Source organism: Oncorhynchus nerka, linkage group LG23 (genome assembly GCF_034236695.1).
Source record: "Oncorhynchus nerka isolate Pitt River linkage group LG23, Oner_Uvic_2.0, whole genome shotgun sequence".
Taxonomy (NCBI): Eukaryota; Metazoa; Chordata; class Actinopteri; order Salmoniformes; family Salmonidae; genus Oncorhynchus; species Oncorhynchus nerka.
The window spans coordinates 39,505,813-39,531,199 of NC_088418.1; the positions used below are offsets into that span (position 1 = coordinate 39,505,813).

Here is a 25,387-nt window from a genome sequence, read left to right on the forward strand (position 1 = left end):
CAATGCACCACAGACTCACCACTGGGTTGAACAACTCCAGCCCCAGCTGTATAAGACACAAGAATTTCAGATGTTGGCCAATGAAACCACACCTTATTGAATTCAGGATTAGTATATCATACGTCTAGATAACGTCATTCTTAAATCACTTACTTTCTGGCACTGCAATTCCACCTACGGAACCAAATGGAAACAGACATTTTAGAAGTGAAACAATACTATGTACTGTACATCTGTTACATAATAGTGATAAAAGTTAGCATGAAAAGGGTTGAGAGCTGATGTGTGAGAAACTCAGAGTTGGAAGCGAAGAGAGGTGAGAAAGGGTGAGAGCGAGATGCATATATTGCCTTACTGGGTGAATCAGGGGCTGTGTCACTAATGATAATAGCGATGCCTGTTGCCAAAAGAGACAACAGAGAACAATGACTATGGTCCTCATCCTCAACATCACTGCATCCTCTCTGCAATCTCATTGGCAGTGCTGTGTGTGCAAAGTACCAGTAGTTGGTTTTTGTCTGGCGTCATGTGCACACATATGATACCAGAATACTTTGTGTGCTTTCCGCACCCTATTCCCAACATAATTCACTACTTTTGACCAGGCACTACTTTGACCAGAGCCCTTGTCGGGCCCTGATCAAAAGTATTGCACTATACAGGGAATAGGGAGCCATTTGGCACGCATCCCTTTTGTGTTCTACAGCATGTCTGGTATCATATGTGTGCACATGAAGCCAGACAAAAACCAACTACTGGTACTTTGCGCACACAGCACTGCCAATGAGGTTGCAGAGAGGATGCAGTGATGTTGAGGATGAAGCAAAGGTAACTTTAACACAAACAGTGCTCATTAACAGATGCAGAAGAGACCTATTACATTCTCTCTAAAAGATCAGATGAACACACCTGGGATTGCTGTCCCCCCGAGTCCCGATTGATCTATTAAACAGAAAAGAAAGAGAAATGCATGTGTTCACACATACAACTAAAGCCCAAGACTGGAACTAGGGATGTTTGATCAGGTAGTTATCAGAAATACCTGGTTTTCCTCCAATGCTAGGGATTCCTGTGTCTCCCACCCCTCCTCCAACAGCACCAGCTGTGACGCCAGTGCCTGTCATGAGATGATAAAGGTGTTATAAGAATTATATCATGTCAAAAACATCACCTTAGTTTATGGCTTCTTCTCTAAAACCACTGTTGCACTCATTGAAGTCAATGGCTAAATCTTGATTGGCCAGAAATTGTTAGAATGGTTTCAGCAATAGGATTTGGCCTAACCCACCACACCCACCATCTCCTGGGCCACCAGAACTTCCAGATCCTTCTAGAACCCCACCGGCACCACCAGGCTCACCTGGTGGAACAAAGTAACAACAGGTAACTACCAAAATAGAGGAAACACCAACATAAAGTGTATTAATAGGGCGTTGGGCCAGAACAGCTTCAATGCACTTTGGCATAGATTAGTGTCTGGAACTCTATTGGAGGGATTCAACACCATTCTTCCATGAGAAATTCCATAATTTTGTTGATGGTGTTGGAAAACTGACTCTAGAATCTCCCATAAGTGTTTAATTGGGTTGAGGTCTGGTGACTGAGACATATGGTTTACATCGTTTTGATGCTCATCAAATCATTTAGTGACTAATCATGCCCTGTGAATGGGGGCATTGTCATCCTATGGGGGTATAGCCATGGTAGCCAAAATAATAGCCTACACAGCATTTTTATATATGATGGGATGCTCATTGCTGAATTGACTCAAGAACCACACCTGTGTGGAATACTTGCATTCCTCATTTACTCAAGGGTTTTTTATTATTTTGGCAGTTACCTGTACTATGAAAACTGGGAAAGTTTCAAATATTAATGGAATGAATATGACACATGCAGTGACATTCCAGTGTGACATAGCAAACAAAAAGGGAGAAAAGTGTTTATATTGGACATCCTAGATATTATTTAAACATCCATTGCAAAGTTATGGCATGTGTAACCACGTATTTACTGTAACTGTTAATGAAAACATGCTCCAACAGACCAAATGTAAATATCTAAATTCCATGGAGGCACCATCCAGAATACCTCCAATACTGTTACCTCTGTCCACATAAACCTAGGTAACATCCCAAATGGTACTTTGACTTTACCAAGTATTAGATCAAATACAATTGTGTTCATTGTCCATAGCTTATGCCTGCCCATACCATAACCCCATCCGCCACCATGGGCCACTCTGTTCCCAACGTGGTGGATATAAGAAAACCGCTCTCCTACACGATGCCATACACGTGTTCTGCGGATGTGAGGCTGGTTGGATATACTGCCAAATTTTCTAAAACAACATTGAGACGGCTTATGATAGAGAAATGAACATGACATTTTCTGGAAACAGCTATGGTGGATATTCCTGTAGTCAGCATGCCAATTGCACGCTCTCTCAAAACTTGAGACATCTGTAGCATTGTGTTGTGTCCCCAGCAGAAGGTGCACCTGTGTAATAATCATGGTGTTTAATCAGCTTCTTGATATACCACATCTGTCAGATGGGTGGATTATCTTGGCAAATGAGAAATGCTCACTAACAGGGATGTAAACAAATTTGTGCACAACATCTGAAAGAAATAAGCTTTTTGTGCATCTGGAAAATTTCTGTGATCTTAAAAATTTTAGCTGATGAAACATTGGACCAATATTTTACATTTACGTTTATATTTTTGTTCACTGTAAATAGTGTGCCAAAAAATGTTGCTAGAAATATGCAAATGTTTAAGGGCAAACAGTTCACCAGAGTTTTTTTTTCTGCCGAAATACTTGTGGCAGCCATATTTAGAACCATAGAAGAAAAATATATTGGAATTGGAAACCTAGTAAACTAGCTTTATACCAAAGTTGTATCTGATAACTTGTTAATAAATTGTCCTAATAAACCTAAAACTCGCTAGGTATTTGATGCCTGGTTAGCATTGTCATGTTTTTATGGTATAGAGGGAAGCACATTTTGTTACTGGGTAGGTAGCTAATGGCTAGCGCTTAGCTAGCTAGCTTAGCTTGCTAAAGTTGGCTATATTTAACTAGCTAACTAATGATTCGATTGATATCTTAAAGACATATTTTTAGATGAAGACGTTGCTGTCTTTAAATACCAATATACATGTCAATATGGTAGCGTCACTGTTCAGTAACGTTAGCATGTTTATTAGCTAGCACAATGCATATTTTTTGGCATTGTATGCATGTAAGAAAACTGTGGCAAGACATCAATCAGTAGGCTTATAATTGAACACATTTATGAAGATTTTACACTATTGTGGAGAGATGTACTGTTTGGATCCTTTACATACAATAGAAATAAGCGGAATCATTTATATGTAATTAATTTCATTATTCTTTTGGCCATATACACAAATGTAAATTTACAAACAGAAAACCACATTTTCGTACCCTACAAAAATAAATTGAACTGTATTTGAAGACGGTTAAATGCTCTACTAACGAAAAAGCTGTTAGAATTGGAAGTATATGCATGTCCCTTAAGGTCCTTGTGTAATTGTAATGTGATATTGTACCCCCTAGCTCGATTGTCCATTGTTTGTAATCTATGTATGCTTGTGTTCCCTCATGTGCTTTATGTATTGATTTGTTGTTAATTTAAAAAAAATAATATATTAGCTAGCACAACAACTAAGGTAGCAACTATTTGAGTTGACATCTTTTGCGGATTGGATACCCTTTTTTCCCTACTCATGGTGTTGGAAGAGGCTGCATCAACACCCTGGAAAGATTTTTGTGGTACACTAAGACTTTTTTAAAATGGATAAATATGTGTATCGTCTTCAAGCTTGATAAGGTAAGAAAATGCATGTATTGTTCTCAAACGCCAACTCATTCATTCTTTGTAACAATTGGATCTTTCATTACTTTATACTAGGAGCTCTCTCTCTTTCTAGAAGCAATCAGTTACCAGGCAAAAAGACAGATTGAAGGTTTCAAACGGAGGAAAGCGAAATATGTGTGCACCAAATCAATACTTCTTGCATGCATTACCTTGATGTAACTCAAATATAATTAATTTTGGAAAAATAATATAAATAGCCATATTAGGCATAACTCAATTTTATGTTGCTTTTCTTCCACACAAGCCTTATAAACCCAAATCAGGAATAAGAGACAGCTAGTAGACATCTGGCTTTTCATCATGATGTCCGAATGCAGTCTAGATTGAAGATCGTAATTAGGTAATTCGTTTGAATCAATTGTGTTGAGGCTTGGCTGGAGAAAAATCTTGTATAGGAACAATTTAGCCACACATTTAAGATTTAGTAGGCCTAAGTCCCACTTTATGCTAGCTACATCGTTTGTCTATATAGAATTTATACAAGGCAGAAACATTGTTTCCTTGCTGAAAAATATATAGAATATCTGTTTTAGTTAGAAGAAAAGCAACATCAAGGCAACTTTGTTACAGCTCAACCAGTTTTCCCTAAGCCTAACCCACCCATTAGTTGGTGAGTCTACCTCTTAAGATGCACAAATATTAAATGTTTAGGTACTAGGTTTAGGTTTTCTATCTTCATTTTGTTTTTGTTTTGTGTTCTCTGATTATTCCAGTGCATGCATTCAACAAGCTTTGGATGAAGGACTCCAAAGTTTACTCAAAAAATGCAATAGTTCTGACCTGGGTTTGATTTTGTTATTTTAATTGTTTAAATTATTTATTATATTTTAAACCCATTGGTTGAAAGCTCATTGCTCAGTTATATACTGTCCTAAGGCTAACATCCCTATAGTGTTCACATTTCTCTCATGTTAATGTTGTAGCAATGTGAAAGCATTAAATAAACAATTTATTTGGGAAATATTCGGTCTTTGCTCTTTTTTTCATTAGCATGCTGATGATTTCAAGGTTAATATTGTAACACTTGGCATTATGTTTTAATTGTAGGATAGATAAGAATTTGATTGGATTTATTTGTATATGTTAAGACATTCAATACATTGATACGTTGTTTAGTTTACTCTATGAAAAACAAGTTCATTTTAAGCTATGTGTGATTGGTTTTATGTAAATAAGACATTTCAATGTGAAGTAATCAAAAACATCATCTAATTTGCATATTCAGAATGAGTTTGAAACAAATTTGCAACAAACCGTGTTCTCCACAAGTTTCCCAGAATTGTTTGCCAGATGTTCACGTCGTCGCAAATTTGGCACAACAGTTTAGTGAAAATATTATTGCCACAACTGTTTGCCAGAAGCCTGTTTTTTTTCTGTAAGGGCTTGCAGCAGGTAAAGAGAGATGAATAGATGCCAGAACCAGTTCAAACAGGATTATTCAGTTGAAATGAATTGAAATGAAGTCGACTCAAACTTTGACCCATAAAGAATTGAGGTGAAGTTAACTCAAACTTTGACCAATAACGCTGATTATGTAAGCTACCTCCTGTGCCTGCTCCTCCTGCGCCTGTCCTGTCTCCTCCTGCTCCTGTCACAGTGCCATCTCCTCCTGCTCTTGTGCCAGGGCCAGGTGTAGGTCCTGCACCTCCTAAGTAAAAATTTAAATAAGTCATCCTCAACATCCTCCTCCTCGTCATCATTAGACCGGATAACAAAGGATGGACCCTCATTGTATTTATCAGGTTAGCTTCCGGCTCCACTAGGCGCACCTGCAAAACAGATAAACCATAAGCTCTGTCCCTTCCTAGACTCTATCCCTAACAGTACCAACTTGACCTTACCTCCAGCACCTGTCCCAGCTCCGGTCCCAGCCCCTGTCCCAGCCCCTGCACCTCCAGCTGCCCCAGCACCAAGGGCCCCTCCTGCCCCACCTGGTCCTAGAAAAATAAACATCAAGGCAGTTCATATGTCTGCATCTTTCCATCTGAGAGATGATGGGAAATGCAACAGCAAGGTATAGTATGGGTAATGGGTGCCTGTTTAGCTCTGGGAACGGCTTCACTTGAATGCAACAGTGCAGTATTCTGGAAAACAAAACCCATTCTCACCGTATTTGTCTGCCTTAAATCCAGATCCAGTACCATAGCCTGCAGATCCCAACCAAACACACAGAGACCAGTGTCAGACATCAGAACATACTGATACAATACACTTACCCATTGGTCTTTCTCTGTACATTTCATGTACTTACCAACTTGTCTTCTATGTAAAGTAAAGGTCAGTGAAATGACCCAAACTAACCCATCTATATCCTCTCCACTCTCTCAGCTCTCCTCACACTTACCCCTTTTCCCCCAGGGAGAACCGCTGTACCCTCCTGGAAGCCCACCTGGCACCCCTCCTGATCCTGCTCCGCCCCCGGCTCCAAAGCCACCTGGTCCGGCTCCAAAGCCACCTGGTCCGGCTCCAAAGCCACCTGGTCCGGCTCCATAGCCACCTGGTCCGGCTCCGAAGCCACCTTTGTATACAGAGTGTGTTAATATAGGGATGTGATGATATTGTATCATCTGTTTAGCTAGAATGTGGTGTTGCAGTGTGATTATATGTACAATTTTCAGCTGTTACTTAAATTGTGGTAGTGCAGTAAGTAGCTTTGAGAGGCAAAGTCGACATTGGTGCTAAATAATAGGCAATATTTTCTCACCTGGTCCATAGCCACCTGGTACCCCTCCGACTATGGAAGTAAGAGGTAATCCCCCAGATCAAAGTTAGACATTTTCTGGACATCGATTCAACTTTATATTCCCTTAAAGGGATAGTTCACCCAAATTACCATATTGGTTTCCTTGAACAACGTACGACCAGACTGACAAGACAAATAAACTCACATCCTTGTCCAGCTCCTCCTCCGAGGGCCCCACCGGCCCCACCAGCAACTTGTCCATATTTAGCAGCTTTTGATCCGGCTCCATATCCTGTAGAATCATAGCGACTCTTTTCACTACAGAATGTTGAACTCAAAACCAACAGAAAAAAACTGCCCAACCAATGCCATTTAGTAGGAAGCTTGAAGCCCAACAAACAATGTTTTCCATGGAATACACAACAAGGATTCCCAATCAAATAATCCCCCCAAGTACAACTATTATTAGTTTCCTTTATTTAACCAGGTAAATCGTTAAGAACATATTCTCAACAAACAAGGAACGTTGCTTTGTAAATAGCCCCTATATCCCAACCTGTCCTAGGGAACCCCTGGCTCTGCTGTTGACTAACCTCTTCCAGGTCCATATCCGGCCCCAGGTAGTCCTCCTGCTCTTGCCCTAGCTTCATAGCCTCCTCCAGGGACTCCTCCTGCTCCCTGACCGTACCCAGCTCCAGGCCCTGTTCCTGCTCCATACCCTGCACCAGGCCCAGCTCCGGTCCCGTATCCACCCCCAGGCACTCTTCCTCCTGCTCCTGCTTCTCCTGCTCCTAAGGCGCCTCCGGCCCCTGGTCCGTAGCCTCCTCCTGGCAGACCTCCTCCCGGGGCACCGAATCGCCCACCAAGGCCTCCACCCGGAGCTCCTCCACCTCCTCCTGGACCTGGCAGGACAACACGGGAGGGGTCAAAGGTTAGGGTTAGACAACATAAATATGGCAGCCATATTGTTTTGTTTCAAGGATTTTAACATAAATACTCTCCACAGAGAGAAAATAATGATTACCGTATTTCAGAGACTTAGCCCCAGCAGGATATCCTGGAGACAGAGCACATGATGGGAGACATTTAAATGATGGGAGACACTTCGTTGGTTCTATACCAGGCAGTGTCAGAGGAAGGCCCTAAAAATATTTGAAGAGTCCAGCTACCCAAGTCATAGACTGTTCTCTCTGCTACCGCACGACAAACGGTAACGATGCACCAAGTCTGGAACCAACATTACTCTGAACAGCTTCTAGCCAAAAGACTGCTAAATAGTTAACCAATTAGCTACCCGGACTATCTGCATTGACCCTTTTTGCAATAACTCTCATCACATGCAGCTGCTGCTGCTTATTATCTATCCTGTTGCCTCGTCACTTTACCTCTACCTATACAGTGCCTTGCAAAAGTATTGTTGTAGCTGAATCAGAATTAGTTAGGTAACATAGATAAATAAGATGTTTTATTTACTTTATACTTGTCATTAGAATGTCTTCTTTTGGACTATACTGTTGGCAGTTGCATTTTCCTCTCCTCTAGGGAAAAGTCACTTGGGGCCCAGAGAGGGGAGAGGTCAGGCTTGTCTTTTACATGTCTGGTAATAGGCAGAATATCAGAAAGGGAGAAGTCAGGTTTGAACTAACCTCTTCATAACGAATATATCTGTGAAACCATGTGAAGGGCTCCATAATGTCTGTACTCCAGTCACTCCCTCTCTTTTCCCATTGGGGGAGGAGTATGGCAGTGTCTGGAACCATTGTATGTCCCCTCTGATGTTGCCCTTCTCTTGACCTAGTATATGACCTGGAGGCTCACTCTCCTCCGTGAGCTTGTCCAGGAGGGGGTGTATTTGAGATGGGAGTATCTAGAATTGACAATTGATATATGCCATTGGATGAGGTAATGTTTTGGTAATATGAAGTACCAAGAACGAGAAGTAGAACCTCGTCTAAGAGACCAAACTGAACGATAATTTATAGTTAATGCTATCTGGCTATGGGATACTCCTCTTTCAAGTAAAAAGCCCTTTGTGAAGTTCCTAAGATCTGTGGTTCGTCATTGTGAGTTGAGAGGGGTGTATCTTGGCTATAAAATATGAAATATTATTTTGTAAGCACTCTCAGAATTCATTTATAGACACTGAATTGATGTGAGAGTCACAGGGCTATGGTGAAGGTCATATTATTCAAATATTAAGTTTAAGTACAACTCTAACTGGTGTGTGGTTTGTAACTCTCCTCATTTAGTAATACAAGAAATTACCACGACAGTATTCATCCCCCTTGGTGTTTTTCCTATTTTGTTGCATTACAACCTGTAATTTAAATTTATTTTTATTTGGATTTCATGTAATGGACATACACAAAATATTCTAAATTGGAGAAGTGAAAAAAATGACTTGTGCAAAGAAAGAAAGAAAGAAATAACTGAAAAGTGGTGCGTGCATATGTATTCACCCCCTTTGCTATGAAGCCCCTAAATAAGATCTGGTGCAACCAATTACCTTCAGAAGTCACATAATTAGTTAAATAAAGTCCACCTGTCTGCAATCTAAGTGTCACATGATGTCAGTATATATACACCTGTTCTAAAAGGCCCCAGAGTCTGCAACAGCAATAAGCAAGGGGCACCACCAAGTAATCGGCACCATGAAGACCAAGTAGCTCTCCAAACAGATCAGGGACAAAGTTGTGGAGAAGTACAGATCAGGGTTGAGTTATAACAAAATATCCACACAGTGAAGCATGGTGGTGGCAGCATTTTCGTCCACAGGGACAGGGAAACTGGTCACCTTCCAGCTGGACAATGACCCTAAGCATACTGCTAAAGCAACACTCAAGTGGTTTGAGGTGAAACATTTAAATGTCTTGGAATGGCCTAGTCAAAGCCCAGACCTCAATCCAATTGAGAATCTGTGGTATGACTTAAAGATTGCTGTACACCAGCGGAACCCATCCAATTTGAAGGAGCTGGAGCAGTTTTGCCTTGAAGAATGGGCAAAAATCCAAGTGGCTAGATGTGCCAAGCTTATAGAGACATACCCCAAGAGACTTGCAGCTGTAATTGCTGCAAAAGGTGGCTCTACAAAGTCTTGACTTTGGGGGGTGAATAGTTATGCACGCTCAAGTTTTCAGTTTTTTTGTCTTATTTCTTATTTGTTTCATAATAATAAAAAAATAGAATCTTCAAAGTGGTTGACATCGTGAACTTGATCATTATCGTCCCATCTCCAGGCTTCCATGTCTCGCTAAGATTTTCAAATATTTGGTAAATAATCAACTTCACTATTTTATATCTGTGAATGGTATTTTGAATATAAATCCATCTGGATTTAGGCCAGGGCACTGCACTATCACAAAAAACACATTAGTTGTTAATGATATTGTCAATGCTTTTTCTAAAATGAAAGGTGCTGCTTTGTTTGTGGACCTGTCAAAAGCTTTTGATACTGTTGATCATGCTATTTTAATGAATAAATTGTCCTAGATTGGCCTGGGCTCTGATGCCTGCCCATGGTTTCATGATTAACTCAGTGACAGAACTCAGGCCATCTTGATTGATTGAAGTCCAAATGTCTTGAAAATAAAGGTGTTCCGCAGAAGTAGATACCAGGAGCTGTTCTTTTCAAAATTTTTATGAATGCAATTGGTCAATCGGTCAATTTAAAAAAAAAACATTTCATCAATATGCTGTATATACTACTATGTACGCAATTTCCCCGACTGCTGACCTGGCTGTGACAAGGCTACAGTTAGATTTTATAGCTGTACAGGAAGCCCTTCCTGATTTTAAAACTCGTGCTTAATAATTAAGTTCTCCTAAAATTGTCTCTGCTGGATTACATCTTCATTCATCATCGGATGGTTCTATAAATAGAACAAGTCCCTGCATACAAATACCTTGATTTAACATTTTAAAAAACATATGAATGAGAAGCTAAGATTAAAAGTGGGCTTTTTTACAGAAACAGATCTTGCATCTCTCTAGTCAGTAGGAAGCAGATTGTGCTGTCAACCTTTCTAGCTGTTCTTGATTATGGTGATACTATTTATCAAAGTGCAGCTGCCACTACTCTTAAACCCTTTGATGTACCCTTCGTTTTATCACAGTAGGCAGTTGTATTACTGATCACTGCATTCTTTACCAAAGGTTGGCTGGACGGTTAAAGGTGAAAGTCACGTACAGTAGATCACATCATTATGCTCTTTTTGTTTATAAATCCCTGCTCAACAAGCTTCCAACTTACCTATCTTTACTGTTACGATTTATAACTACAAGTTATCAACCCCGTTCACAGGGTTAAATAACTTGCAATAAATAACTTGTTATTATTTTTCTGTTTTTCTCTCTGCATTATTGGTAAGGGCCTGTAATTAAGCATTTCATTTTTAGCCTACACCTGTTTACGAAGAATGTGACAAATCATATTCGATTTTTTGACCCACTGGTTTAATGTACCTCCAACACCAGCACCAGGTCCGTAACCAGCACCACTACCAGGTAAACCACCTCCGGGTGTGTATCCACCACCAGGCACTCCACCAGCACCAAGCCCAGCTCCAGGCCCTGCTCCCTGGCCAAGTCCAGTCCCAGCACCCACTCCTGGTCCATAACCACCACCGGTTCCACGGCCAGGTCCAAATCCAGCTCCAGGACCATAACCACCAGGGACACCTCCACCACCACCAAGCCCAGATCCAGGCACTCCACCCTGGCCTACTCCAGTCCCTGCTCCCCCTCCTGGTACTCCTCCCAGGCTGGCTGCCTGTCCTCCTCCTGGGGTCCCAAGGACACCACTTAGCATACCTGTCAGTGGAGACATTGATTTACCTCTCTATTAAAGTATTATACCAGCTGGTACAGTATGCATACAAATAAATATTTCAAAACGGAACTTTCAACTTTACAAAAGACAAGGATATTGGATTTACTCACCATATTTACGAGCTTTGGCATTTGCATCATATCCTGTAAAGGAGGACATTTATGAATTAAATACACATCCTGTTTTCTCTTTTACAGATTATTCTTGTCACTGAACAGGAATACAATTATGCCTCCAGCTCCAGTTCCTTGTCCTTCCCCAGCTTCACCTGGTTCTTTGACTGAATGTCTATTTAATGTGTATATTTATGTTTATCTATACTTGTCTATTGATACACTTGTTTTGTATGGTGCAGGGCTCATTTGTAAAATAGACTTTAGTATCAATATGACTTCCCTGTTGAAATAAAGTTAAATAAATATATCTACCTCATTTACCTCGAACCCCTGCACATCGACTTGGTATTGGTACCCCGTCTATATAGCCAAGTTATTGTTACTCATTGTGTATTTATTCCTTGTGTTATTATTTTTCTATTTTTCTCTCTGCATTATTGCGAAGGGCCTGTAATTAAGCATTTCATTGTTAGCCAACACCTGTTTACAAAGAATGTGACAAATCATATTAGATTTTTTGACCCACTGGTTTAATGTACCTCCAACACCAGCACCAGGTCCGTAACCAGCACCACTACCAGGTAAACCACCTCCGGGTCTGTGTCCACCACCAGGCACTCCACCAACTCCTCCACCTGGTCCATAGCCAGCTCCACCATGTCCTTCCCCGGCACCACCTGGTCCAACCCCTCCACCTGTTCCATAACTTCCAGCACTACCTGGTCCATAGCCACCAGGTCCAGCTCCACCTGGTCCATAGCCGGCCCCACCTGGTCCATAACTGGCCCCCCCTGGTCCAACTCCACCTCCAGGACCGAAGCTACCGCCAGGCCTGTAACCGCCTCCTGGTTCCCCTCCAGCCCCACCAGGCAGTCTTCCGGTTCCAATCCCAGATGCAGGCACTCCCTGGCTGAGCCCACCACCAGCTCCAGTGCCTGCTCCACCCTGACCTGGAGAAAGGGAGGCAATGGTCTTGTATGAAGAGTGCTTATACCTCAACAATTAGAGGACCAGTGTTGGGGAGTAGTGAACTACATGTAGTTCAACTAGTAATTTTGCAGTAGCTTGGTGGTAGTTCAACTAGTTATTTAATTCCACTTTGTAGTAGCTTGGTGGTAGTTCAACAAAATTCAAGTCTAGGTATTGTTTTCACTTTTTTTTGCCATGCAGTGGTGTACCCAACTACACACTTATTATATATATACTGTATATATATATTATACAGTTGAAGTCAGAAGTTTACAAAGTCGGTTAGGACATCTACTTTGTGCATGACACAAGTAATTTTTCCAACAATTGTTTACAGACATATTATTTCACTTATAATTCACTGTATCACAATTCCAGTGGGTCAGAAGTTTACATACACTAAGTTGACTGCGCCTACAAACAGCCTGGAAAATTCCAGAAAATTATGTCATGGCTTTAGAAGCTTCTGATAGGATAATTGACATCTTTTGAGTCAATTGGAGGTGTACCTGTGAATGTATTTCAAGGCCTACCTTCAAACTCAGTGCCTCTTTGCTTGACATCATGCGAAAATAAAAAGAAATCAGCCAAGACCTCAGATAAAATAATTGTAGACCTCCACAAGTATGGTTCATTCTTGGGAGCAATTTCCAAATGCCTGAAGGTACCCCGTTCATCTGTACAAACAATAGTTCGCAAGTATAAACACCCTGGGACCACGCAGCCGTCATACCACTCAGGAAGGAGACGCATTCTGTCTCCTAGAGATGAACGTACTTTGGTGCGAAAAGGTCAAATCAATCCCAGAACAACAGCAAAGGACCTTGTTAAGATGCTGAAGGAGACAAGTACAAAAGTATCTATATCCACAGTAAAACAAGTTCTATATCGACATAAGCCACTGCTCCAAAACCACCATAAAAAAGCCAGACTACGGTTTGCAACTGCAAATGGGGACAAAGATCGTATTTTTTGGAGAAATGTCCTCTGGTCTGATGAAACAAAAATAGAACCGTTTGGCCTTAATGACCATCCTTATGTTTGGAGGAAAAAGCGGGATGCTTGCAAGCCAGAGAACACCATCCCAACCGTGAAGCACGGTGGTGGCAGCATCATGTCGTGGGGGTGCTTAGCTGCAGGAGGGACTGGGGCACTTCACAAAATAGATGTCATCATGAGGTTGTCACGACTTCCGCCGAAGTTGGCTCCCTTGCCTCGTCGTCACCGTCCTATTAGCCGCCACCGATCCCTTTTTCGTTTGTCTGTTTGTTTTGTCTTATTAGTTTCACCTGTGTTCTGTTGTATGGCTTAATGAGCTTCCCTATTTTAAGTACGTGTACCCGCCCTTGTTTTGTGCGGGATTGTCTTTATGTTACATGTGTGCGTTTTAGGTAGAGGTGGTTATATTTTCTGGACTTGGCACCCTGTGTTTTTGGGTAGTCACTTTGTTGTCCGCGCCCTGTGTTATTGGGCTTGTCATTTTTGGGTGCCGTATTAAAGAGCACTTTTCCCCGGTGGAACTCTCTGCGCCTGATTCCTTCACCCACTTAGTCCCGCGTGACAGAGGTAGGAAAATGATGTGGATATATTGAAGCAACATCTCAAGACATCAGTCGGGAAGTTAAAGCTTGGTCTCAAATGGGTCTTCCAAATGGACATTGACACCAAGAATACTTTAAAAGTTGTGGCAAAATGGCTTAAGGACAACAAAGTCAAGGAATTGGAGTGGCCATCACAAAGCCCTGACCTCAATCCTACAGAAAATGAGTGTGCAGAACTGGAAAAGCGTGTGTGAGCAAGGAAGCCTACAAGCTTGACTCAGTTACACCAGTTCTGTAAGGAGGAATGGGCCAGAATTCACCCAACTTATTGTAGGAAGCTTGTGGACGGCTACCCGAAACGTTTGACCCAAGTTAAACAATTTAAAGGCAATGCGACAAAATACTAATTGAGTGTATGTAAACTTCTGACCCACTGGGAATGTGATGAAAGAAATAAAAGCTGAAATAAATATTTCTCTCTACTATTATTCTGACATTTCACATTCTTAAAATAAAGTGGTGATCCTAACTGACCTTATGTAGGGAATTTGTCCTAGGATTAAATGGCAGGAATTGTGAAAAACTGAGTTTAAATGTATTTGGCTAAGGTGTATGTAAACTTCCAACTTCAACTGTATATATAATAATAAAAGTAGTAATAATAATAATATGGGTAAGTTTGCGTTTAATAGACTATTCTTGCAATTTGTAGTCTGACATTTCAGATTTAGATATGATCATTTTTCCCAAAGTAGTTTGGATGTCGTGAACTACTTTTCCAAATTATTTTAGCTAAGTAAACTATACGTTTCTTAAGGGTAGCTTTAGTGTAGCTTAACGTCTTCCAGTGTGAAGTAATTGGTAGCTTGGTAAACTATATTTTCAGAGTAGCTTACCCAAAACTGAATAGGATGCAGACAGTTACCTTAAATAAGATTAGTAAATAAGATTAGTTGTGCTCTTGGTTTTGAAGCAAACTCTCACCATATTTGGCTGCCTTAGATCCAGCTCCTGTAAAATAGAGTGATGCAAGAAACTAAAATTAGCATTGGCATCAGATGAAATAACTTATCCTTCAAAAAATAAGAATATTTAAGTGAACTCCTTTTGTATTTCAAACGCCAAATGCGTAGCCATGCAGAGTGTAGGATGGGAGGTAGCCAGATGGAGGGACCTGCTGGGTGGTAGGAGTGAGTGTACACAGATCTAGCACATTCTACACGTGTATGATATGTAAGATATCATGTGGAAAGATAGGAGAATGCCCCCACACACTGTTTAGATGCTCTTAGAGTTAGTTGAGGACCAGATTCAATGTTTAGGTCAATATGGTCAAAATTTTGCAACATCAAAACAGCTAGGAGTATTTAAAAACTTGGCAGCAAGTATTCTCCTTTCTTTTCCTTTATGTCTCTAACTCACCTCCGGGGTAGGCACCTCCTACACCTAGGCCAGTCCCTGGGTACCGCCCTCCACCTGGGTAACCCCCTGGGTATCCATACCCACCTGAGCCAGGGACGCCCCCTGCCCCAGGTACGCCTCCTGGCCCGGCTCCGCCCCCGTAACCAGGTACGCCTCCGAATCCAGGTATGCCTCCTGCTCCACCTCCGTAACCAGGTACACCACCAGCTCCAGGTACACCGCTAGGTACTCCTCCTGCTCCCGACATGCCCCCTTGACGAAGTACACCTCCAGCTCCAACTCCATAACCAGGGACCCCACCTGCTCCAGGTACACCGCTAGGTACTCCTCCTGCTCCCGACATGCCCCCTTGACGAAGTACACCTCCAGCTCCAGCTGGCCAGGGTTAGACAATTCTCATCTTTGACTCTAATTCACACTGAACCCCCAAACACATAGCCACCTGAGCCTCTCCACACCAAACACCTGAATCCCCCCAGACCACAAACACCTGAATCATTCAATACCTGGGTAATAAAATCTGTTATGTCACCAAACGTACACTTACCATCTTCCTAAGGACTAGTTCATATAGTCTTACCGTAAACCTATCAACTACCACTTTCCTAAAGGATGAACTATTAATTCAGTCTTACCATATTTAGCAGCAAGCTTGGCCTGGGAATTAGCTGATTTGCCTCCAGCCCCTAAAAATGGAAGAGAAGAAGAGGACAAAGAGGAAGAATGAAATAAGAAAAGGAAGAGAAATAGCAGGATAATAGATATGGATTGTGGATTGTTGAAGTAGTTTTATAGTGTCCCAACCTGGTCTCAGAGCATTTCGTACGTAAATACGGGACACTCAATTTATACTGAACAAAATGTCAAGTGTTGGTCCCATGTTCCATGAGCTGAAATAAAATATCTCAGAAATGTTTCATTTGCACAAAAAGCTCATTTCTGTTAAATTTGTTTACATCCCTGTTAGTGATCCTTTGCCAAGATAATTCCATCCACCTGACAGGTGTGGCACATAAAGGAGCTGATTAAACAGCATGATCATTACATTGGTGCACCTTGTGCTGGGGACAATAGAAGGCCACTAAAATGTATAGTTTTGTCACAACACAATGCCACCAATGTCACAAATTTTGAGGAAGCATGCAATTGGCATGCTGACTGCACGAATATTCACCAGAGCATTTGCCAGATAATTTAATGTTAATTTCTCTATCATCAGCCACCTCTAACGTAATTTTACAGAATTTGGCAGTACGTCCAACCGGCCTCACAAATGCAGACTACGTGTAACCACACCAGCCCAGGATCTCCACATCCGGCTTCTTCACCTGTGGCATTGTCTAAGACCAGCCACCCAACTGAGTATTTCTGTCTGTAATAAAGCTGTTTTGTAGGGAAAAACTCATTCTGATTGGCTGGGCCTGGCTGCCTAGTGAGTGGGCCTGGCTCCCATGGCTGCGCCCCTGCCCAGTTAGGCCATAGATTAGGGCCTAATGAATTTATTTAAATCGACTGATTTCTTTATATGAACTGTAACTCTGTAAAATTGTTGGAATTGTTCAATGTTGCATTTACTATGGTATGTATTAATTTGTTGTTGTCCATCATATCATATGATATGTTTCGAATTGCAATTCGTAATACACTGCTCAAAAAAATAAAGGGAACAGATCTGAATGAATGAAATATTCTTATTAAATACATTTTTCTTTACATAGTTGAATGTGCTGACAACAAAATCACACAAAAATTATCAATGGAAATCAAATTTATCAACCCATGGAGATCTGGATTTGGAGTCACACTCAAAATTAAAGTGGAAAACCACACTACAGGTTGATCCAACTTTGATGTAATGTCCTTAAAACAAGTCAAAATGAGGCTCAGTAGTGTGTGTTGCCTCCACATGCCTGTATGACCTCCCTACAACGCCTGGGCATGCTCCTGATGAGGTGGCGGATGGTCTCCTGAGGGATCTCCTCTCAGACCTGGACTAAAGCATCCACCAACTCCTGGACAGTCTGTGGTGCAACGTGACGTTGGTGGATGGAGCGAGACATGATGTCCCAGATGTGCTCAATTGGATTCAGGTCTGGGGAACGGGCAGGCCAGTCCATAGCATCAATGCCTTCCTCTTGCAAGAACTGCTGACACACCCCAGCCACATGAGGTCTAGCATTGTCTTGCATTAGGAGGAACCCAGGGCCAACCGCACCAGCATATGGTCTCACAAGGGGTCTGAGGATCTCATCTCGGTACCTAATGGCAGTCAGGCTACCTCTGGCGAGCACATGGAGGGCTGTGCGCCCCCCAAAGAAATGCCACCCCACACCATGACTGACCCACCGCCAAACATGCTGGAGGATGTTGCAGGCAGCAGAATGTTCTCCACGGCGTCTCCAGACTGTCACGTCTGTCACGTGCTCAGTGTGAACCTGCTTTCATCTGTGAAGAGCACAGGGCGCCAGTGGCGAATTTGCCAATCTTGGTGTTCTCTGGCAAATGAAAAACATCCTGCACGGTGTTGGGCTGTAAGCACAACCCCCACCTGTGGACGTCAGGCCCTCATACTACCCTCATGGAGTCTGTTTCTGACCGTTTGAGCAGACACATGCACATTTGTGGCCTGCTGGAGGTCATTTTGCAGGGCTCTGGCAGTGCTCCTCCTGCTCCTCCTTGCACAAAGGCGGAGGTAGCGGTCCTGCTGCTGGGTTGTTGCCCTTCTACGGCCTCCTCCACGTCTCCTGATGTACTGGCCTGTCTCCTGGTAGCGCCTCCATGCTCTGGACACTACGCTGACAGACACAGCAAACCTTTTTGCCACAGCTCGCATTGATGTGCCATCCTGGATGAGCTGCACTACCTGAACCACTTGTGTGGGTTGTAGACTCCGTCTCATGCTACCACTAGAGTGAAAGCACCGCCAGCATTCAAAAGTGACCAAAACATCAGCCAGGAAGCATAGGAACTGAGAAGTGGTCTGTGGTCCCCACCTGCAGAACCACTCCTTTATTGGGGGTGTCTTGCTAATTGCCTATAATTTCCACCTGTTGTCTATTCCATTTGCACAACAGCATGTGACATTTATTGTCAATCAGTGGTGCCTCCTAAGTGGACAGTTTGATTTCACAGAAGTGTGATTGACTTGGAGTTACATTGTGTTGTTTAAGTGTTCCCTTTATTTTTTTGAGCAGTGTATATATTATGAATCTGCAATTGTACAATATCTTACACATTTCTAAAACATACTATATGTTACGAATTTGCTAAACTTATGATATGTTTTGAATTCTAGCTAGGTGCTAGGTGGCTAACATTAGCTAGCTGGCTAACATTAACTAGGCTAGGGGTTAGGGTAAAGTTTAGGAGTTAGGTTAAAGGGTTAGGGTTAGCTAAAAGGGTTAAGGTTAGGGTTAGCTAAAAGGGTTAGCTAACATGCTAAATATTTGAAAACTTGTTAATTAGCTAAAATGCTAAAGTTGTCCGTAAAGAGATTTGAACTTGCAACTTTTGGGTTGATAGACGTTCGCATTATATGCCCACCCATCCACTCCGACCAATCATGCTACTTTCATTAAGTCTCATACAAAACATAACATATCATACACATTTGAGTGTCCCGAATTTATGTTTACTATGTCTAGTTTATGAGACCAGGCTGAGTGTCCAGTACCTCCAGATTTAGGTGATATGAGGGGATATCCACGGAACACTCCATTTAAACTGCCTCGGCCACCTGAGGAGAAAAATATACACTATGTACAATGTATTTATTTCTATATTAATGTACACGTAACTGCCAAAATAAAGGAAACACCAACATAAAGTGTCTTAATAGGGTGTTGGGCCACTACGAGCTACCAGAACAACTTCAATGCATCTTGGATTTGATTCTACAAGTGTCTGAATTCTATTGGAGGGATGTGACCATTCTTTCACGAGAAATTCCATAATTTTATGTTTTGTTGATGGTGGTTGAAAACGCTGTGTCAGGTGCCGTTCCAGAATCTTCCATATGTGCTCAATTGGGTTGAGATCTGGTAACTGAGACACACACACGCTTATGCTCCTTAGAGACTCCTCTTTCAAAATCTCTTCTAGCCATGGTAGACAAAATAATGGTCAACTGGGAATTTTTATAAATGATCTTCCGCATGATGGGATGTTAATTGCTTAATTAGCTCAGGAATCACACCTGTGTGGAAGCACATGCTTTCAATATACTTTGTGTCCCTCATTTACTCAGGGTTTCCTTTATTTTGCCAGTTACCTGTATATTAATGCACAAGGTGAGTGTTTATATAGAGTACATACAGTGAGCTACAAAAGTATTGTACTCCAGCACTTTCGATTTGAAATGATACAATGATTTTAAGGTTCAGACTGTCAATCTTAATTTGAGGGTATTTTCATCCATAGCAGGTGGAACATTTAGAAATTACTGCACTTTTTGTACAGGGGACAGAAACTATGGGGACAAATTCACTTATATGTGTATTAAAGTAGTAAAAAAATAAGTATTTGGTCCCATATTCATAGCACGCAACATCAAGTTTGTGACTTTACAAATTTGTTGGACGCATTTGCTGTTTGCTTTGGTTGCGTTTCAGATTATTTTGTGCCCAAAATTTTGTGTACAAATTAATGGTACATAATGTATAGTGAGAAGTTTAGACACAAAAATATCATACCCCCAAGACATGCTAACATCTCACCATTACAATAACAAGGGAGATTAGCATTTTATATTGCTGGGGGGGGTATGAAATTGTGCATCTGTAACTTTCTCACTCATCATTATTCACAATTCATCAGGACTATCCGTAATCAAGTGACTTCAGAATTACAATACATTATTTACCATACATTTCTGTTGGGCAGAAAATAATCTGAAACAACTAAATGTATCAATGTATCAAACAAAAACTAAAAGTTTTTACTACTTTTATACACATATACAATGCATTTGGAAAATATTCAGTCCCCTTGACTTTTTCCACATTTTGTTACATTAACAGCCTTATTCTAAAATTGATTAAATAGTTTCTCCCCCTCATCAATCTACACACAATACCACATAATGACAAGCAAAAACAGGTTTTTAGAAATGTTTGCAAATTTATTTTAAAAAAAGCTTGAAATATTCACAGACCTTTTACTCAGTACTTTATTGAAGCAGCTATGGCAACGATTACAGCCTCGAGTCTTCTCAACTCAATGACATTCAGAGACTTGTCCCGAAGCCACTCCTGCATTGTCTTGGCTGTGTGCTTAGGATCTTTGTCCTGTTGGAAGGTGAACCTTCGCCCCAATCTGAGGTCCTGAGCACTCTGGAGCAGGTTTTCATCAAGGATCTCTCCATACTTTGCTCCATTAATCTTTTCCTCGATCCCGACTAGTCTCCCAGTCCCTGCCGCTGAAAGACATCCCACAGCATGATGCTGCCATCACCATGCATCACCATAGGGATAGTGCCAGGTTTCCCCCAGATGTGAAACTTGGCATTCATGACAAAGAGTTCAATCTTGGTTTCATCAGAACAGATAATCTTGTTTCTCATGGTCTGAGAGTCCTTTAGGTGCCTTTTGGCAAACTCCAAGTGGGTTGTCATGTGCCGTTTACTGAGGAGTGACTTCCGTCTGGCCACTCTATCATAACGGCCTGATTGGTGGAGTGCTGCAGATATGGCTGTTCTTCTGGAAGGATCTCCCATCTCCAGAGAGGAACTCTGGAGCTCAGTCAGAGTGACCATCTGGTTCTTGATCACCTCCCTGACCAAGGCCCTTCTCCCCCGGTTGCTCAGTTTGGCCGGGTGGCCAGCTCCAGAAAGAGTCTTGGTGGTTCCAAACTTCTTCCATTTAGGTATGATGGAGGCCAATGTGGTCTTGGGGACCTTCAATGCTGCAGACATTTTTTGGTACCCTTCTCCAGATCTGTGCCTCGACACAATCCTGACTCAGCGCTCTATGGACAACTCCTTCCACCTCATGGCTTGGTTTTTGCTCTGACATGCACTGTCAACTGTGGGACCTTATATATACAGGTGTGTGCCTTTCCAAATCATGTCCAATCAATTGAATTTACCACAAATGGAGTCCAATAAAGTTGTAGAAACATCCCAAGGATGATCAATGGCAACAGGATGCGCCTGAGCTCAATTTCGAGTAACATGGCAAAGGGTCTGAATACTTAAGTAAATAATGTATTTCTGTTTTTGATTTTTAATCAATTATTTTTTTTCGCTTTGTCATTATGGTGTGTTGTGTGCAGATTGATGAGGACATTTTTTTTTGCGTAATCCATTTTAGATGGATAAGAGGTCCGAATACTTTCCAAATGCACTGCAAGTGAATTTGTCCCAATAATTTTGGTCCCCTAAAATATGGGGAGAGCGATGTACAAAAAGTGCTGTTATTTATAAACATTTCACCTGATATGGATGAAAATACCCTCAAATTAAAGCTGACAGTCTGCCCTGACAGTCTGCCCTTTAAGAGGTTAACCTCCTATCATTTCAAGTGTTGGAGTACAGAGCCGAAACAACAACAAAAAATGTCACTGTTTCAATACTTGGAGCTCACTGTATATTCACGTCTTATAAAATCAATTATAACACTGTTGTCCCTCTCTGTTTGATAAACCCTTACCTCCAGCTCCAGTGCCAGCTCCAACTCCACCCTGGCCCAGCACACCTGCCCCTGTAGGAAAGACGAGACCAAGGTCAACAGGGTGCAGAATTAGGGGTCAAAGGTCAGTAGTTCAACAGGTGGATGACAGACTCACCTGTCTGGGGAGCAAGTCCGGATCCAGTGGCAACACCTGGTAGAACCCCACGCCCTCCGAAACCTAAACACAATAATGGAGGAGAAATGAGAGAGCACCAAAGCAAAGTTTTGCAAAAGCAGACATGTAAAGTATTGTAACGCATCTCAGCTCATCTAATCTCACAACATATCAACCAAATCAGAACATCTTGGCAGACATACCTTGACTAGGCACTATTCCACCTTGATAAAGTCCAGGTACTCCAACACCTGTGTTGATAAAGTAAGGAATATATGACAAAACAAAACTACTGTGTTTTGAAATAAAACTACTACCTTTACATCTGTACTGCAGTAAGATATGGAGTTGGCCTCTGGGACTTGTAGTTTACCTGGCACTTGTTTGTTGGCCTTCCAACCGCTCTTCTCTCTAGCTCCACCCCCAGGGACTCCAGTCTGTGGAAGTACTGGTGCTGCAACAATATGATGTATATATTCATCTTAATGAGGTGTATTGTACTGCATATCTTCTCCCTTCATTTCCAACTCAGTCTAATATATATACTTTACACAATGAAATAGTGTTCAGTCTTGCTCTGTTTTTTTGCATGTTCTCTGTGAATGTCGTAGTTCTCGGGTTTGATAAACCCTTACTAACCTCCAGCTGGTACTGCTGCGCCACCAGGCCCAAAACCACCAAGGCCAACTCCACCTGTGCCACTAGGCCCAGTTCCTGCGCCACCAGGACCATATCCACCTGTGCCACTAGGTCCCGTTCCTGCGCCACCAGGCCCAGTTCCTGTGCCACCAGGCCCAGTTCCTGCGCCACCAGGCCCATGTCCACCTACGCCACCAGGCCCATGTCCACCTACGCCACCAGGCCAATGTCCACCTGCGCCACCAGGCCCATATCCACCAGCACCACCAGGCCCATATCCATCTCCTCCTAGTGTGCTTCCTGCTCCTAATGCAAATGAAAAAGGGTGAGAGAAATGCACAGAACAATCAGGCAATAGCCAGGTGGCCATAAAGAGCTGACCAAACTCTGTATACCTGTGACATATGGCTCTGGTCATTCCACCCCTAGCCCCATCCTCCTGGAGCCTGTACCTGTTTTGGGAGGTTTCTGGCCTGCCCCCGCCCCTCCAGCTCCAGGGTACAGACCACCAGCAGCACCACCGTAGCCTCCTCCAGGTCTGTATCCATCTCCTTGGCTGGCTCCAAGACCTTGGCCTGCTCCAAGTCCTCCAGCCCCCTGACCTGTACCTCTGGATCCCAGTCCCCCAGCTCCGAGGCCTCCAAACCCTGATGGGAACACAGTATAGACATGATGTTTTGATGTGTTACATGAATCCAACACATGACGTCATCATTAAATCGTGGCCTCACCCTGCTCCGAGGCCTCCATACCCTGATGGGAACACAGGAGGAATTATGTTTTATATGAATCCAACACATGATGGCATCCTTGCATTGTGGGCACATTTTTGTGAGGTTAATGTAAAAGACATTTTAAATAACACTCCAAAATAGAACACTGAGATTAATGTTCTAAGAACACACTGGGTATATAAGGGTTTAGTGCTTGATTTAAATCCAAGCCCTGCTCCAAGCCCTGGAGTATGAAGCACTGCCCTCCTTTGGCCAGTTACATTACAGCATGCAGTCTAATTCCCAGGTGTATTACACTACATCAGTGTTTCCGAACTGGTTTTACCCCGGTACCCAAATTGAACCAGGTTGTCTCAGTTTGAACCCAATACTCGCATTGCAATTAAAAAAAAAAAAGCGACAAGATACAATCTGGAAAACATTTTTCATCGTTAGATTTTAAAGTATTTCAAATAGTGTTTGAACCCAGGTCTGTGGCACACTTTCTATCTCAGGGTCTAAAGCAGGGGTCTCCAGTAGCTCGCAGCCCACCTATGAGTAGCTCACCAAACAATTCCAAAAGTATATGCAATTTTTTATGTAATCCATCGCAAACTGTCATAAACAAATCACACAAGTATCTGAGACTGCAAGCTCCCAGCTACTGTCTAATCAACGCAACATTGAGGTTATCCCACCCCTGGTTAGCCACTATTGGCTTAAAAAGCCAAACCTATGAAAATATCTGCCAATTAATTTCCAGCAATATTGCCCCTGTCTGTCTGTATGGTATGCGCATTTGTCTATCACTCCGTGTGTAGCCAGTTGATGTGATAACCATCTTGTGGGTTGACAGAAATACTTTCCCCAAAACCTTCTCAATTAAATGTTAACTGCAAAGTCAACTCAGTCTCAGAGCATTTTGTATTATTCTGGACATAAATTCGAGACACTCCATTTAGTATGATAATTATAATTATAAAACCAGGAAAAATAAACATAATTTTGGGAAAAAAATCCAACATCCCTGTGGAACATTTCCAACACCTTGTAAAATCCATGCCCCGAAGAATTCAGACTGTTCTGTAGGCAATGGGTGTACCTAATAAACTGACCATGGAGTGTATATGTATATGAGATATCATATTTGATTATATGAGGAGTACTTGTTTAATGTAGGATCTTAATTTGAGACAGCTTGCTACAGCAGGAAAATAATCCTGCCGCAACAGGATATTTGAATTATTATGTGAATTATAATTAATATACCTTTTTGTAGGGGTCGATACATTTTCCATTAGGGCAAAACAAGTCTGAAATTTCAAAGTTGAAATTACAAACATTAGAAGCCTTTTTAAAACTCAAATACACTAGAAGTTTGCATTTCCTCCTGTGCAGGAAAATTATCAGCAGAAAATAGTGAGCAAATGAAGATCCTACAGTACATCTGTATCATCAACTGATTTCAGCCAGTGTATGGCTGTGGATTGACTGCATTGCTTGAATGGAATGTTGGCAGTTCATTTGAAAAATGAATGGAATCATTCCTCTAAAACTGTGGCTACCTAGCTAACACACATACAATGCATATCAATTATTAACATTCATTGTTTTACACAATATCTTATCTCAGCACTGGCAAACCATGGTTGACAAACTCCCTGACCAACATGGCTGACCTTTGGACCATCATAAGAAGGTCCATTCTAATAATCGAATTCCTAATTCTATGGATGCTAGTGCATAAAGATGGTAACATGGCTTTGGCTTTACTCCATTACAGCAGTCA

The 25,387-nt window shown here is 41.9% G+C and overlaps 1 protein-coding gene and 1 long non-coding RNA gene across 2 annotated transcripts in view; both read right to left on the minus strand.

Annotated features, from left to right (window-relative positions):
• Positions 1 to 10: 10 nt before the first annotated feature.
• LOC135564023 (uncharacterized) lies at positions 11 to 5,829 on the minus strand. Its single transcript, XR_010460768.1, has 7 exons — positions 5,746 to 5,829; positions 5,448 to 5,552; positions 1,298 to 1,360; positions 1,043 to 1,117; positions 910 to 942; positions 154 to 174; positions 11 to 46 (listed from the first exon to the last, which is right to left on the minus strand). It is a non-coding gene; the product is annotated as an uncharacterized LOC135564023 (long non-coding RNA).
• Positions 5,830 to 5,962: 133 nt separating this feature from the next.
• The window catches only part of LOC115106821 (fibroin heavy chain-like), a 38,672-nt gene continuing 19,247 nt past the window's right edge, over positions 5,963 to 25,387 (minus strand). The window contains exons 8-26 of the mRNA XM_065008396.1: positions 23,338 to 23,532; positions 22,886 to 23,191; positions 22,620 to 22,700; positions 22,450 to 22,497; positions 22,247 to 22,309; positions 22,111 to 22,161; positions 19,137 to 19,199; positions 16,099 to 16,149; positions 15,464 to 15,838; positions 15,026 to 15,052; positions 12,071 to 12,481; positions 11,526 to 11,558; positions 11,049 to 11,396; positions 7,612 to 7,644; positions 7,181 to 7,489; positions 6,793 to 6,879; positions 6,609 to 6,638; positions 6,249 to 6,422; positions 5,963 to 6,051 (exon numbers count right to left, since the gene is read on the minus strand). Coding sequence (XP_064864468.1) covers positions 5,963 to 6,051; positions 6,249 to 6,422; positions 6,609 to 6,638; positions 6,793 to 6,879; positions 7,181 to 7,489; positions 7,612 to 7,644; positions 11,049 to 11,396; positions 11,526 to 11,558; positions 12,071 to 12,481; positions 15,026 to 15,052; positions 15,464 to 15,838; positions 16,099 to 16,149; positions 19,137 to 19,199; positions 22,111 to 22,161; positions 22,247 to 22,309; positions 22,450 to 22,497; positions 22,620 to 22,700; positions 22,886 to 23,191; positions 23,338 to 23,532 — 2,774 coding nt within the window. The remainder of the gene's footprint in view (positions 6,052 to 6,248; positions 6,423 to 6,608; positions 6,639 to 6,792; positions 6,880 to 7,180; positions 7,490 to 7,611; positions 7,645 to 11,048; positions 11,397 to 11,525; positions 11,559 to 12,070; positions 12,482 to 15,025; positions 15,053 to 15,463; positions 15,839 to 16,098; positions 16,150 to 19,136; positions 19,200 to 22,110; positions 22,162 to 22,246; positions 22,310 to 22,449; positions 22,498 to 22,619; positions 22,701 to 22,885; positions 23,192 to 23,337; positions 23,533 to 25,387) is intronic.